Here is a 14,755-nt window from a genome sequence, read left to right as displayed (position 1 = left end):
ATAATATTTTTATAATTAAATCTTGAATTAATTATATAAACATAGTAAAAAATATAACAACAGTTACCTATAGTGATAATTTCAATTTAAATATGTACAAATATCAGTGTTCAATGGATCCAAAATTGAAGATCGTCTTAAAAAGTCATAATTTATTCTCTGAAATAATTCATTTAAATTCAAAGATTATTACTTAAATTCTTAGATATGTTTATATATAAATAGGATATGTAAAAATGATGGGTTACATTAATATGTACAATGATATTCTGTGCTTCTATTTGAATGGAGGCGTTGGGATGTTCCTTTGCCTGGTGGAAGGATTAAAAAGGTTAACAATATTCTATATATATGCACCTTAATTATTTCACTTCGCTATGTAATGTCTATTTCTTATATGCATTCTTTATTGCTTGTATAATATGTATAAGTAATACATTAATATGATTATGGATATAGAAACTTTTTTCATATACCATGATATACATGATATACATGGTGACTGGTTAAAAATATAAATGGTGAATGTATTAGCTCATTTTGTACCAATTAATGTATGGTATACCTTATCCAAAAATTAAATGGTTTCAAAAATAATAAATCACATAATGGTATTATAAAAATAGTGTTTTTAACATTTGAGTTTCTGTATATTAAAATTAATTGTTGTTTATTATCTGTTCCTGTATGTACTGCCAGAAGTTATAGACCTAGATATTGATTTGTAATAATATATATATCTTTATATATACATAAATAGGCTACATCTGTTTATTAAAAGATTAAATATCATTTGGGTCAGCTCAAACCATTTTGAAGGATGTTTTGTGTTGATGTCATTCTGCATTGGTTCTTCGCAACTTTTTTTTGAATCATATATGACTTCTTGCTATTGAGTAAACTATATATATATATATTCATATATGCATCTACGTGTGCATACAGTAATGTATGTATATATAAAGTGTATGCTATTTAAAATATGTGCACATTTTTAATATATATACACTAAACCACCCTCTCTTTCATGTCTCTTATATTCATCCAGGTTGTTTGGTAGTCATCACCTCGAGTGATGAGTCCGCTTGCTTTATATTTTTTGTTATATATTGCAATGAAAATACTTTGGCATGTATTTTCTGGGATATTGAATAAATATTTCAGAGTAATAATTTTATACAGGGTGCAAACTTTAAATCTTTTTGCTAACACAAGAGCTATATATTCTCCCTTTATAGTTTTTTTTTTACTAGTAACTAATCATCCTTTAGATGCTTAAAGGTTTGATATTCCTGAATATTATATAGGCTTTTAGATGTATAAAGCTTGTATGGAATGTTGTCTGAAGGTTTCAATATAGTATATATAATGTTTACTTACTATTGCTATGCCTATTATAGAGAAGTAATTCCAATGTATCACATTACAACATTTAGACATTATTTAGTACTATAATAAATCATCTTTAAATAATATTATAATGCATACTTTTTCAATAAACAAAGATATTTCTAATTTATTTATTGATATTACAGTTATATAACATGTAAGTGATTTTGGGCAGAATCTAGTTGGCTTTGCCCACTCTTGTGACATTTAATTTTTTTAATATTTGTTTCTGCAAATTAAAGAGTTCTCTCATAATATTTTAGTAGCTGTTTTATTAAATATATATAATTCTTATTTACAATTTTTTAACCATTATTTATTTTAAATTTTTTAAAAATTGATGTTTTACAATACACGTCTTTTAGTTTTTGCAATAATTATTAATGTCTGTCTTTACCTATGTATTTGGTGCCTAAATGTTGCCAGTGTATCTACAATAATTAGTTAAAAATCTCTTATAATGGATGTATGTTACAGTAATTCCTCCTATAACACGGTAGATTAGTTTTACATTGCGTCCCCGTATAACGCGTCATATACAAATAATTCATATTCAGCTGAGGGAGTTTAAATACAATACTAGTGCAAACTTTGTTATGAAATATTGACTGTCTGTATGTCCTTCATAGCATCGTAAACTATGCATGTGATCGTGAAATGATCTTAAGCAAAGTTGCTATGAATGAGCCCAAGAAGGTTTCTAAGTTAGTTGGTTTTTTTTTAAATTAATAAAAAGTCGTAAACTGATTTTAATGTATAATGTCTTCTCTTCAATTTTTTTTTATTTGGTGGCGTTGCAACCCATGCAAGGTACTACTAGTTACGAAAAATAATAAAACAATTAACTAAGAAAGTTAGTCCCTTTCTTAGTTAATTGTTCTATTATTTTTAAATATATAGCTACTTCCTCACCCTGAGGTAGACAACGTGTAGAGTGAATTAACGGTGGTAGATGTGTTTCGCATTGTTTGTCGCACGCGCATTTATGTTCACGACTACTGCTATATAGCGGAAGTAGCTATATATTAGTCCCTTCCTTAGTTAGGATGGATGGATCTATTAGATATTAAAACAAATTTCACTAGATGCGGGCATATCCCGCGTTATACGAGGGTAGCGTTATAAGAGGTGCTATAGGAGGTATTGCTGCATTTCCAAACTATAGATAAAACTGTTGTAATGCGTCCTATTTATCCCCTGCAAAGATATCCTTACCAAAGTTGAGATTGTCTCCTGAGTTTATACATAAATATATTTACACATACAAGTACAGTAATACCCCGTTTTACGCGAGGGATACGTTCCAAAAAAATTCGCGTATAAGGGGGTTTATGATTAAACATAGTCAAAAATTATTACAAAAAAAAATACAAATCATTTCAATCAATCACTTTAATTCTAGGAACACTTTATGCAATACATACTCTTATTTTTTACGGAAAAATAAATCTATTGTCTTTTGGGTAACGTTTTGTTTACGTTCTTGTAAAATACATTCATAACACCCAACACTGTTGGGGATTGGGATCCCGCGACCATAGCGAAGTTGATGACTACATTATATTTATACGCATTCTTTCGCGTAATTCGAGGCATTTGAGCGCGATATTTGCAATTCGCGTTATAGTGAAACCGCGTATAACGGGGTCGCGTAAAGCGGGGTATTACTGTAATGCTTGAAGGCGGCTATTTCAGGATGATTTTGCTTAGTTTTTATATACCTTTAGATTTTAATTATGTTTTGTAGTCACTTGATTGTCTAGTTCTAACAATAATTATTTCTGTTCCAGCGGCACCACATATTTCTTTTCCAGAGGAAGATCCAGTGCATCGTTATGGCAACGATTGAGTCTTTTCGTTTCCATTTACTGGAAGTCCCTCATCGTGGTTCTTACTCCATTAATATTGTTGCCAATTCCAATATTGAATTCTGGTTCGGATTCTGTGAGGGTAAGGTTTATTTTTTTACTATTTATGTTTGTTAATCATCATTTCAGGTATAGGATACCCACTGCTGAACAAAGGACTTTAATATAGATTCCCAATAGGAACGACCATTAAATACGCCTGTCCACTATCCTGAGCGGTTTGTGGTCAGCCAACTGCCACTTAAAACTTGTCTATCCGTTGGACTATGCCAGATATAGATATCTACGAATCTCATCATTTATGATTAAATGTGATAAATCATAATTTACATTTGATTAATAGATAACAATACACTTATGGTTTACTGTGATCAAAGAGTAATGTGATATTGTCATTTAAAATCTCCCGGGCATTATGTGTGCAGGTATTTTTTTACTAGGTTGGTAGAACTGTTAACATTTGCCAAGCGTATGTTTGTCAAAAGTTTGAATTAAGAAAGGGAATAATATATAGCTACTTTCGCTATCATCATTATTTAAGCAGAGTTAATTATAACTATTTTTGAAGAAACGGTCTCTGGATTAAAAAAAAAAACATGGCGGAAGTAGCTATATATTAGTCCTTTTCTTAGAATGGACTTCCGCAAGGTATCGCTTGATTCTATTAGATGTAAAAGTTGGAATATGATTTGGTTCAGTCCAAAACATTTTGAAAGATGTTTTGTACAAGTCTAGATTGTTCGATGTTACTGCATTGGTTCTTTGCGACTTATTTGTCAAAAACTCGACTCGTATCGTTCAGTGCGATTTCTGGTTATTCAGCAAACTCAAAATGTCAATGTGCTGACTCTGTTTTGATATGACCGAGGAGATAAAAATAGAGTCGAAGACCTTGAAGACTATAGAGGAAAAATACTATTCAGACTGTTTCTGACTTCAAAAAGCTTTATCATAAGTGTGCGGTACGTCGAATGGTCATTACTTTGATGGTGATGAAATTGATTTGTATGAATAAATAAAGAATTAAATTTACGTGTGTAAATTCACCTTACTTTTTGATCACAATATTAAACCAAACTATTGTAAACATTATTAATATATTACTGGAACCAGAAAGTAATGTCGTTTCTGTCGACGTATATAGAAATATATATATATATATATACATATCCTGATATATTTATTCTGACACAGTACACAGAAATATATATTGTATGCGTAATTGGTTTTATTTACACTTGACGTATTTCAATGACATATCGTCTCAGACTTTGACCTAATTAACTAACGTCAGCACTTTAAAAGTCAACAAAAAAAAATTTTACTTTTACTTTTAGTTAATAATAATAAATGTCTGATATTATAAAAACTGATAAACATTTATAATCTGACAAGGATTTATATTGGAGGGAAACGGAAAATAATGTCGTTTCTGTCGACATATACAGAAAAACCGATTGATTTGTTACCGCTCCGGCATTGATTTTGTATACTAGATCGCAAAAGGTTGTTGATGATATATATATTGTTGATTATAAATAAAAACTTGTTGCAAATGTTGCCGTGTGAATTTAACTTGAGATAGCGACATTACTTTCCAGTCCCACTAATATAAACTTCGCATTATATTATATTTAAAAAAAAATTACAGGCCTACAAATGTATGTACGTTGTACTTATAATGGCAACGTATTGGGTTTTGGAATTACTACCTTTACCTGTGACATCGATGCTTCCCATTGTACTGTTCCCAACGCTGGGCATACTGGACTCTGATAAAACATGTGCGGCGTATATGAAGGAGACAAACATGATGTTCATGGGCGGTCTCATGATAGCCGCTGGAGTCCAGCACTCGAAGCTCCCGAAGAGAGTTGCATTGTGGACTGTTCAGGTGGTTGGATGTTCACATAGGAGGTGAGCACTGGGTTTCTTGACCTGATTTATATTTATAGAGGATAAGCTGATTAAACTCTTCATCTAAGTAAAGGACCAATATTTAGCCGTTTCCGCACATGCAGTGGTAGTCGTGCAACAAAGTGCACAAATGCGTATGCGGCAAACAATGCGAATCACACAACCGCCACCGTTAATTCACTCAACACGTGTTTCACCCCTCCACGGGGTATCTTCAGGAGCTGTTACACTGATTGGTGCCAAACACAGAGTGAGCTCAGTCCGTCGTCGCAAAGACTTTCGACTTTCCTTTCGACTGCAAAGATCTCTTAATTTATTTGCAATAAACGCAATCAGATTTTAGACATAATTGGACTACCATTTATAAAATTCAAAACGCATATTTATAAGTATATTGATGGAAAATGCTCGTTTCAATAAGCGAACATTTTGGTGCCCCGCCCTATTTTCAAAACAAAAACATATAACAATATCGGAAAAGAAGTCCATTTTTATCGTAGGAGCTAATGTTCGAAATTTAAATTAATGTTTTTTTTTTCAAATGTATGTAAACAGTCAGTACCAGATTTAATTTAATGAAATTTTTAATGTAGAATCATATTATGTTTTCTTATTGGTGTATCAATTTTGAAGTCTTAAATACATATTATATTTATGTATTTGTGTGAGTATATACACACACATATATCCTTAACTTCATCTTCCAGGTTGAACTTCGGTCTGACTTTCGTAACAATGTTCATTTCAATGTGGGTGTCAAACGCGGCAGCCACCACCATGATGGTGCCCATAGTTGAAGCCATCCTGGAAGTTTTAGAACAGGTGTGTATATGAGACAAGTTTGAAAAAAATTGTTGGAAATGTCGTGTGAATAAGAGTTTTTATTATTTCAGCAAGGATTAGGAGATGTCTATGTGAACAGAAAGAAGAATGCATTGTCTGAAAACGGCAAAGATGTGAAACCAGCCCATGATAGAAACACTGAAGAAGAGTGAGTTCATTTTTTACTTATTTATTAGATTATATAGATTTATTAAAAAAATATGTAGATGAACAATTTTTTATAATTTCAAATGATACTTGTTGTAACAGCTCCTAATAGATACCGGGCTATTTGTATTTCGTGCGACAGAGATAACGCTCTACGAAGGCGAAATTAGCCGATTGTCTCTTTCCAAAGATCGATGTGTAATATTTAACTCCGGGTATTGTAACAGATAGTAAATAATAATAAATTTTGATATGAATATAAAACAATTTCTCTCGACTGTGTAGGTATGTTTCAAATAAACAATAATGCGTTGTTATGAATATAGTGAAACGACATTTAAGATTTCATTTTAAAAAAATATTCTGCAATATTTAAAATTACCACTTTGAAATCTCAAATACCAACTGCTTTACCGACCGGCGTTTGCAATGGACGCAATCATATCACTATTGTTAACAGCGCCATCTATGAAGTGTCAAGGTTAAACAGACACTGCTTTACCGACATTATATAAGCGTGGCAAGATACGAAATATAATTATTAAAGAAACTAGTTTCTTTACATGTATTGATATTTCTTATGTAATCAGCAAACAAGATATACCAAGCTTTATATATATTTTTTTATATCTATCACCAATAATCCTGTATATGTGATTATAAATTGCTAATAAGCGATTTTGTACCATATTAATAAGGTGGAAATTTCTTTTTCATTCCTGAACGTGTTTCATTCATTCATAGGCCTCCAATGCCGAGCGACATCACCATATGCTACTACCTCAGCATCGCGTACGCTTCAACACTTGGCGGCTGCGGCACTTTAGTTGGCACAGCTACCAATTCAGCCTTCAAAGGGATATTTGACTCGTAAGTGGATATACTTTAAATTATTCTTTTTTCTTTCACTGCAACCCAGCTCTACTTCTTCTAGGGTAATGAAGTACGAGGACTTCCTTGGTATCCAGGAGCTTAGAAGTCACTCCATGGTGACCAGATTCAAGTGCTCCTATGAAGAGATCTTGATTAGGGCTTTCCGAGAGAGTCATATAGAAAAGAATAGCAATAGAAATACAAATCTTAGTAGTTTTTAGTTGTTGATTTCAATTACAGGAGGTTTTGATCTGATAATAAATAGAAATCATACATGAAGTCATATCTATGTTAAATATTACCACGGTTATAAGTTACTAAATGATCTATGTGCCTAAAGAAAACTTGATTGATAAATTATCATAAAAGAAACAGTTTAAATAATCATTAATACATATCAGATAAAAAATTTAACTATTTATAAGATAAATATCCCAATTGTTGAAATATTCTTTGATCTTCATGCTATTACCTCCAGGACCTCTCAGCTGTAGGAAGAATCCCACAGTTACATTAAATATTAATTGAAAAAGTAATTTTGTTAACTGTGTAACTGTGGTAACTGTGTCAAATTCATTAATTTTAAAATTTAAGCGAGCAACAAAACAAACAAATAGTTAATACGGTGAAAAATTTAAGTATTTATAAATATTCAGTGAAATCTATACATCTTCTCCCGTCCGCAGAGAGTTCCCGGAGGTGTCTGGGTCTGTGAACTTCTTCTGGTTCATGGCGTACAGCACCCCGCCCATGCTGCTCATGCAGTTCCTCGTCTGGCTCTCGCTTCAAGTCACCTTCATGGGGATGTTCAGGTAAAGATTCCCTTTTTACTTACTCTCCCATATATAGATTTTTGTAAAACTTCATACAGAAGGAAAAGTACATGAGGTTAGTAAGAATTGGTTAAAAATGCAATATTTCGCTTTTTATATGATTTTATTAAGTTTCATAACTAAGCTAACGATATATATATATATAAATCCCTCTTGTAACTTATAGTAAAACGTATTATACAAGAATACTTCTATAGCGCGCACTTTTGACCTCTTACAACGCATTATATACAAAAAGGTTTAAATTTAGCATTAATTATGAAATATGTAAAGAATGTATTATATTCGTGTTATTAAAAACCATTTTTTTAATATATATATAGCTTAAAAATTTTTATAAATATGTAACTATAAAAATACATCTGTCAAAATATGCAGATTTACCTGATATTAATAATGAACAATGCACAAATCACTAAGTTTAATAAGAAAGCAATTTAACGGGGGAAATTCTCGCGTTATAGAAAGATTCACACTAGTTACACGAGGGTCGTCAAATCGCGTAATATGAAAACGCGTTATAAAAGTACCTTGTTGCACAGGAGATTATATATATATATATATATATATATATATATATATATATATATATATAATCCTATCAGTGAATCTCGAAAACATTTTAGGATAACTTTTTTAAAAACTTAACATTATTTTAGCGAGGATGAGATATATATAACACTATCAATAAGTATTGAAAGTTTGACATTAATTTAAAGACAAAGCAAATTATACTTTAAATGCATAGCGTTAAGGTTTATTTTCATTATATTCATATGAATATTTCAGACCTAACAGTGAAGCAGCTAAGAACGTAAACAAGGCATCATCAGGCTCCTTCACCACGATGAAGGTCATCAAGGAGCAGTACAGGAATCTGGGCCCTGTCACCTTCCACGAGAAGGTATGTTTATCATTCAACTAATTTAACCAGATTATGTACTCGGATGAATCAGTCTTTGGTGATGGAATAATCACCTAATATATGATCTATCTACAAAAAAATACCTGCATATCTAATGCCTGGGAATTTAAAATCAACTAATTTTTTGACCAGAAAGTAACCCGAAAAACCTTTTCAGGCGTCAGGTTTCCTGTTCATCCTGGCTGTGTTCCTATACATATTCCGCAAGCCTGGCTTCATGCCCGGCTGGGCTGATGTCATCACCACTATGTGAGTATATTATTAATATACATATTAATGGTACAGTTTCTATCAGTTTCTTGTAGGACATCATTTTGGTGGGTAATAAATAAATAATAAAAACACTGTACTATAGATACCAATTAATCAGATTAAAAAAACAATAACAATGTTGCTAGTGCAATAATTACTTTGAATGTTGTGAGTTATATTTAAACTTCACTACAATTTTTTTACATTTAAATTTATTATGTGTATTGAAAAAAAAATAGTGTTGTAAATTCGCATCATGAGAATTACTGAATTACTTATATTTATAATGAATATATAATAAATGTGTGTAATCTGGCGAAGAATGGAAGGCATAGCACGGGAAGAATGTGAAAGAAAATTAAAGAGCGAGAGAAATTGTAAAGTACGAGAGAAGGAATGAAATATCCTTAAACTAAGATAGAAGAACGGAAGGCCTCAATAATGGGGCAAAAATGTATGACCAGCCCCCCTCCACCTCAAGTGGCCTATGTATTTAGGGTTCACCATCATATGAAACTGGTTAAGTCGTGAGTCCATCTACTGAGGAAGAGGTTGGATCCTGATCGGTGATGGATATATTAAATAAAAAAAGTTATACATACTCAGTGTTGCCATAAATATTATTACAATTTTTTGTATCTACGTAATTTATGACCATTACAGTGGGTTAGTTTTTCAGCAGATAGACGTCCACTGCAAGGCATCCTGCGATGCCTGCATTTAGTGACCTTGACTATATCGTCGGTAGACCTAGTGGGGGGGGGGGTCAACCCTCGCCGCGTCTACCAGTTCGTGGTTGCATCTGGAGAACCTTCGACCCCCAATGTCCATGGTTGTATTTAATGTTGTGTATGTGATGTGTGTGCCCACAGGAAGGTGAAGGACGGCGTCACCTCTATGTTCATCGTGGTGCTGATGTTCATCCTGCCCATGTCCATGGATTTCTTCAAGTTCTTCTCAGCCTCCGCCTCGTGTTAGTATAACAAATAACAATGATATGTATAGATATACAGAAAGAGACAGAGATAGAGAGAGGGAGACACACATACACACTCACACAGAGACACACACGCGCGTATACATATATATATATGTGTGTGTGACACGACCGTGAGAACTAAACACCATAGGCGTATGGAAGACCAGCACGTCGGACTCATGGTGTGGTCCCATAAAGGCTGCATGTGCACACATACACAATACATAATGTAACACACATACACATACATAGATACAATTCTATTCGGAAATGATTTGATGTGTGTCTTAATTCCGTTCAGAACAAATAAATGTTTTGATGTGTATTTATTTATTTGTTTTGTGTTTATAAGCTAAATTACTGTAATTATTGAATGCAGTACATACATATATAAGTAATATTATTATATTTCAGATGAAGAACTGGCAGCGTCCAAGCCATCCGCAGGCGTCGTCACTTGGGGTATCCTGAAGGAGAAGATACCCTGGGGCCTCCTGTTTTTGTTGGGTATGTAGCGGTAGTGAATATACCTACACAGCCTAGCTCTATTGTATCACTAGCTAACTATATCAAAATGACTGACTTTTCATACATGGGAGTTTTAGTGTTGGATAAAAGCCTTCTCCGTATATTTCTAACCATAAAAATGTACGTACACCTTGTTCGAATAAAGAATATTTTGAATGTTATTTGCAGGCGGTGGATTCGCATTGGCTGAAGGCAGTAAAGCAACGGGTCTGTCTTCCATGATCGGGTCTTCCCTGAACGGTCTCCACGGACTTCACCCGGCGCTGGTGCTGCTGGTGGTGGTGCTGGTGACTCAGTTCATCACGGAGTTCACCTCTAACGTCGCCATCGCCAATCTCATCCTCCCGGTTCTCGCTAATATGGTAACTTTATACATTACATACTATAGGTATACATCGCGCGAAAATTCTACTAAAAAAAGTTACCATTTGGTAGAATTTCTTTATGTTCTTATATATGACTTTTGTTTTAAAAAAAAGACTTAATACTTTATCCTGGTCGAAATTGTGTGATGGATACATCAAAAAAAAAGAGTTATACGTACTCAGTGTTGCCATAAATATTATTACAATTTTTTAGTATGTACGTAATTTATGACCTTTAAAGTGGGTTAGTTTTTCAGCAGATAGACGCCCACTGCAAGGCATCCTGCGATGCCTGCATCCAGTGACTGACTATATCGTTGGTAGACCTAGTGGGGGGTGGGGGGGGGGTTACCAACGCAGCATCTATCGGCTCGCGGTTGCCATATCAACATTAAAAAATTAACACACGCACGCACGCACGCGCACGCACACATATATTTATATACACTCAAATCATTTTGAAGTATGTGTGTCAAACTCTTTCTCGATTGTTCGATGTCATACTGCATTGGTTCTTCGCGACTTTTTCTTGCAATAAAACTCTACTCACATCAGATTTGGCTTCGTGCGACTTCAGGGTATTCAGCAAACTCAAAAAGCAAATGCAGGGACGACATGACATGATTGAGGAGATAAAAACCGAATCCAAAGTCTTGAAGGCTATACTAAAAAAGGACTATTCCTTCTGTGGAGTGATGAAAGCGTTGGCAAAAGTGCGTTTCATATGACGGTGATCACTTTGAAGTTAATTAAATTGATTTTGAAGTATAAATAAAGAAATTACATTATATAAACATATGTCTAATATCTATAATTCAGTGTTGCCATAATGTTTGGGACTTATAAAAAAATTTCGTTGGCGAGTGTAAATACAATAATAAATATTCACAGGCACGCAGTTTGGACATGGATCCGCGTTACCTGATGGTTCCAGCTACCCTGGCCTGTTCCATGGCCTTCCACATGCCCGTGGGGACGCCACCTAACGCAATAGTGGCTGGAGTCGCCCATATACCTACCTCTAAGATGGTAAGTAATTAGATATACATAGCGATCTTATAACTAAACTAGCTGTTCCCGCAAACGTTGTTTTGCAAAAAAAAAATAGGGTTTTAATTAAAAAAAATAAGGGTTGATCGTAGAGGGGTGAAAATCTAAGGTTATATGTATTTTTGTATGTTGTATCATAATAAAATAAAAACCAAAAAAATTGTCTAAAAAATAAAAAAAATAATTTAGGGGGTGGACCACCCTTATCACTTAGGGTTATGAAAAATAGATAGTAGCCGATTCTCAGATCTACTGAATACGCATGTAAAATTTGGTAAAAGTCGGTCAAGCCGTTTAGGAGGAGTTCAAGTTTGAACACCGTGACACGAGAATTTTATATATTAGATATAAAGATAAAATTCTAAAGAAAACCCTTAATTTCTTACTTTATTTTCGACTCTACTCTGCTTCGCAAGGTGTTATAGTTGTGGGGAAGAAGCAGGAACAAACTCCACAATAACATATGTCATAGTGTTTAATAATACAGATGTATAAATATGCACTTTATATATAGCTTAAATGAAAAAAAAAATTAGGCGACATCACTGCCAAGGATTCTTGTCATTTAAAAATTCGTTTATTGAATAACAAGACTTTTGACAGTTAATATTTAATATATATTAAGAATTTTATATTTAGGCGAACAGATGAAGAAGTAACGAGTAGTCATGTGTACATACAGACATACAATACCCAGCGATAAATATTGCACATCGACCTTTGGAAAGAGACAATCGGTTAATTTCGACTTCGTAGTGCGTTATCCCTGTCGCACGAAATACAAACAGTCCGGTATCTATTAGGAGCTGTTACAACAAGTAACATTTGATTCTTTTGATAATTATTTTTATTCTATGTATAAAATACACAAATTTTTCTATAAGTGGGTTCTATAGGTTGGGGTAAGATAAGTGTTATGTTTTGTTTGTCTCTAAAAATGTCCAAAATTGTTAAAAAAAAAACAGTGATAGACACGGTGCTAATAAAAATAAGTTGCATGCTCCTAACTTTTGTGTTCAAAAATTAAATAAATCATTTAAGCACAAGGCATATATTGTACAATAAAAATTCTCCTGGGGGAGCCTGGGCTTGGGTAGCTTCATAATATTTCATCTGATTTAGAGGCCAAGACAAGGGGACCTCTGCTTGGGCTGTCGCTCTCAGGTAACACCTTCTTAGCAATTTGACGCAAGAGGGTTAGAGAGGACGGCTCATTTGCATAGTTTTTATTATAATTCACAAATAAAAATTGTTAATTTTCATTTATAAAGAACAACTATTGAATTTAAGTGATAGATTAATTTTGAATTTCTTCTCGCAGGCCGTCGGTGGTATTGGACCAAAGATAATAACCACCCTCATAGTATGGGGAGCGTACCCAACATGGGGATCACTCATCTTCAAAGCGGAAGACATCCAGGCCCTGTCGAACCCAACGACAACGTCTCCAGCCCTGGCTAAGAACCTGACCCTCGCGTGTAACACAACCGCCAGCAGCCTGACCTTGGCTCCTAGCTTCAATTGCACCAGCAGTGTCTCCGAGCTGGTGAAAGGTGTCTTCAGTTGTAACTACACTCCGGTTAAAAGTTAACTGGAACAACCAATTTGGTATATACCGGTGATATAGTATCTAGTAACAATGAGTTATATAGCGGTACGGTGGGACCTTCATAGTTTATGTATATCTATATCAAATTTATATGCTAGAACAATTTCAGATTTCATTTTGACATAATATACAAAAAAAATTCTATATGACAGTACACATATATTTCTATTACATGAACTTGAACATTACAGATATTGGTTTGACATAGATATAAAAAACAAACTACTTTGTACCAAAGTTTATACATGAGTAGATGGCGTTACTGTCGCAAGAAATACACTCTGTGAGAGTGAGATGCATATAGATGCATATCCACTTATAAAAATGTCAATTATTAAAAAGGCAGTTACAGCACTCGGCGAAAAATATTGCACATCGACTTTTAGAAAGAGACATTCGGCTAATTTCGGATTTGTAGAGCACTGTCTCTGTCACTCGAAATACAACGACTGACAAAATGTCACGTGGGTAGTGTGGAACAGAGGACTTCCCCTTTTACTGTCATTTTTCTTTTAAAGCTAGTTCGTTTCTAGATTTGATTTAAAGTTATGGGCTAGAAAACTATGGAGACAGCTTCAATTATTTACTGATAGATAAATTTAGAAGAGAAACTATTTTTTTGTCTACCCATCCACTAGCATGTACTAACTGATACAGGTAGATCTGTCTTATATCATTTGAACCCCGAGTTTTTTGAGATATAAAAATTCTTTCCATAGTAATTGGACAAATACTTGTTCGATGGTAGTTAAAACAATTTTAATTACTTTGCAATTAAACTATATTTTAAATAAACTTTAGTAGAATGTATCACAATATGCCGATTTATACATATACTCGTATAAAAGAGAAAAACGTGTCCTTAAAAGAAGCCCGCAATTTTTATTTCAAAATTCTTTTTCAAGTATCAAGAATTGTTGAAAGTTTGAAATTTTTACATCAATACATACAAAAATTCAAATTCATACATATATATGTAATGTTCAAATATTATGAATTCATATGCATAATGTTCAAGTATCAAGAAATTAAATCTATGTATACAAATATATTGTTCTAGCAACAAGAATTTAATTATATACAAATATGATGTTCAAGTATCAAGAATTTAAATGAATACATATTTTATGTTCAAGTGTCAAGAATTTTAAACAATACATTCGCCCACCGACTGCGA

General features: G+C 33.3%; 1 protein-coding gene across 2 annotated transcripts in view; it reads left to right on the top strand.

Annotated features, from left to right (window-relative positions):
• The window catches only part of Indy (I'm not dead yet), a 66,160-nt gene extending 51,799 nt beyond the window's left edge, over nt 1-14,361 (top strand). For both annotated transcript variants that reach the window (XM_068767332.1, XM_068767333.1), the window contains exons 3-15: nt 3,180-3,339; nt 4,909-5,174; nt 5,882-5,996; nt 6,068-6,165; nt 6,909-7,034; nt 7,724-7,849; nt 8,660-8,774; nt 8,953-9,044; nt 9,920-10,020; nt 10,441-10,533; nt 10,723-10,916; nt 11,811-11,948; nt 13,291-14,361. In XM_068767332.1, coding sequence (XP_068623433.1) covers nt 3,180-3,339; nt 4,909-5,174; nt 5,882-5,996; nt 6,068-6,165; nt 6,909-7,034; nt 7,724-7,849; nt 8,660-8,774; nt 8,953-9,044; nt 9,920-10,020; nt 10,441-10,533; nt 10,723-10,916; nt 11,811-11,948; nt 13,291-13,560 — 1,894 coding nt within the window. In that variant the 3' untranslated portion in view covers nt 13,561-14,361. The remainder of the gene's footprint in view (nt 1-3,179; nt 3,340-4,908; nt 5,175-5,881; nt 5,997-6,067; nt 6,166-6,908; nt 7,035-7,723; nt 7,850-8,659; nt 8,775-8,952; nt 9,045-9,919; nt 10,021-10,440; nt 10,534-10,722; nt 10,917-11,810; nt 11,949-13,290) is intronic.
• The last annotated feature ends 394 nt before the right edge of the window (nt 14,362-14,755 follow it).

The sequence above is a fragment of the Battus philenor genome, unplaced genomic scaffold, assembly GCF_028537555.1.
Source record: "Battus philenor isolate CCGP_79_NKW_IND1 unplaced genomic scaffold, ilBatPhil1.0.hap1 SCAF_23, whole genome shotgun sequence".
Classification (NCBI taxonomy): Eukaryota; Metazoa; Arthropoda; class Insecta; order Lepidoptera; family Papilionidae; genus Battus; species Battus philenor.
Note: the sequence above shows the minus strand (reverse complement) of the source record. Positions and strands in the feature narration are given on the sequence as shown.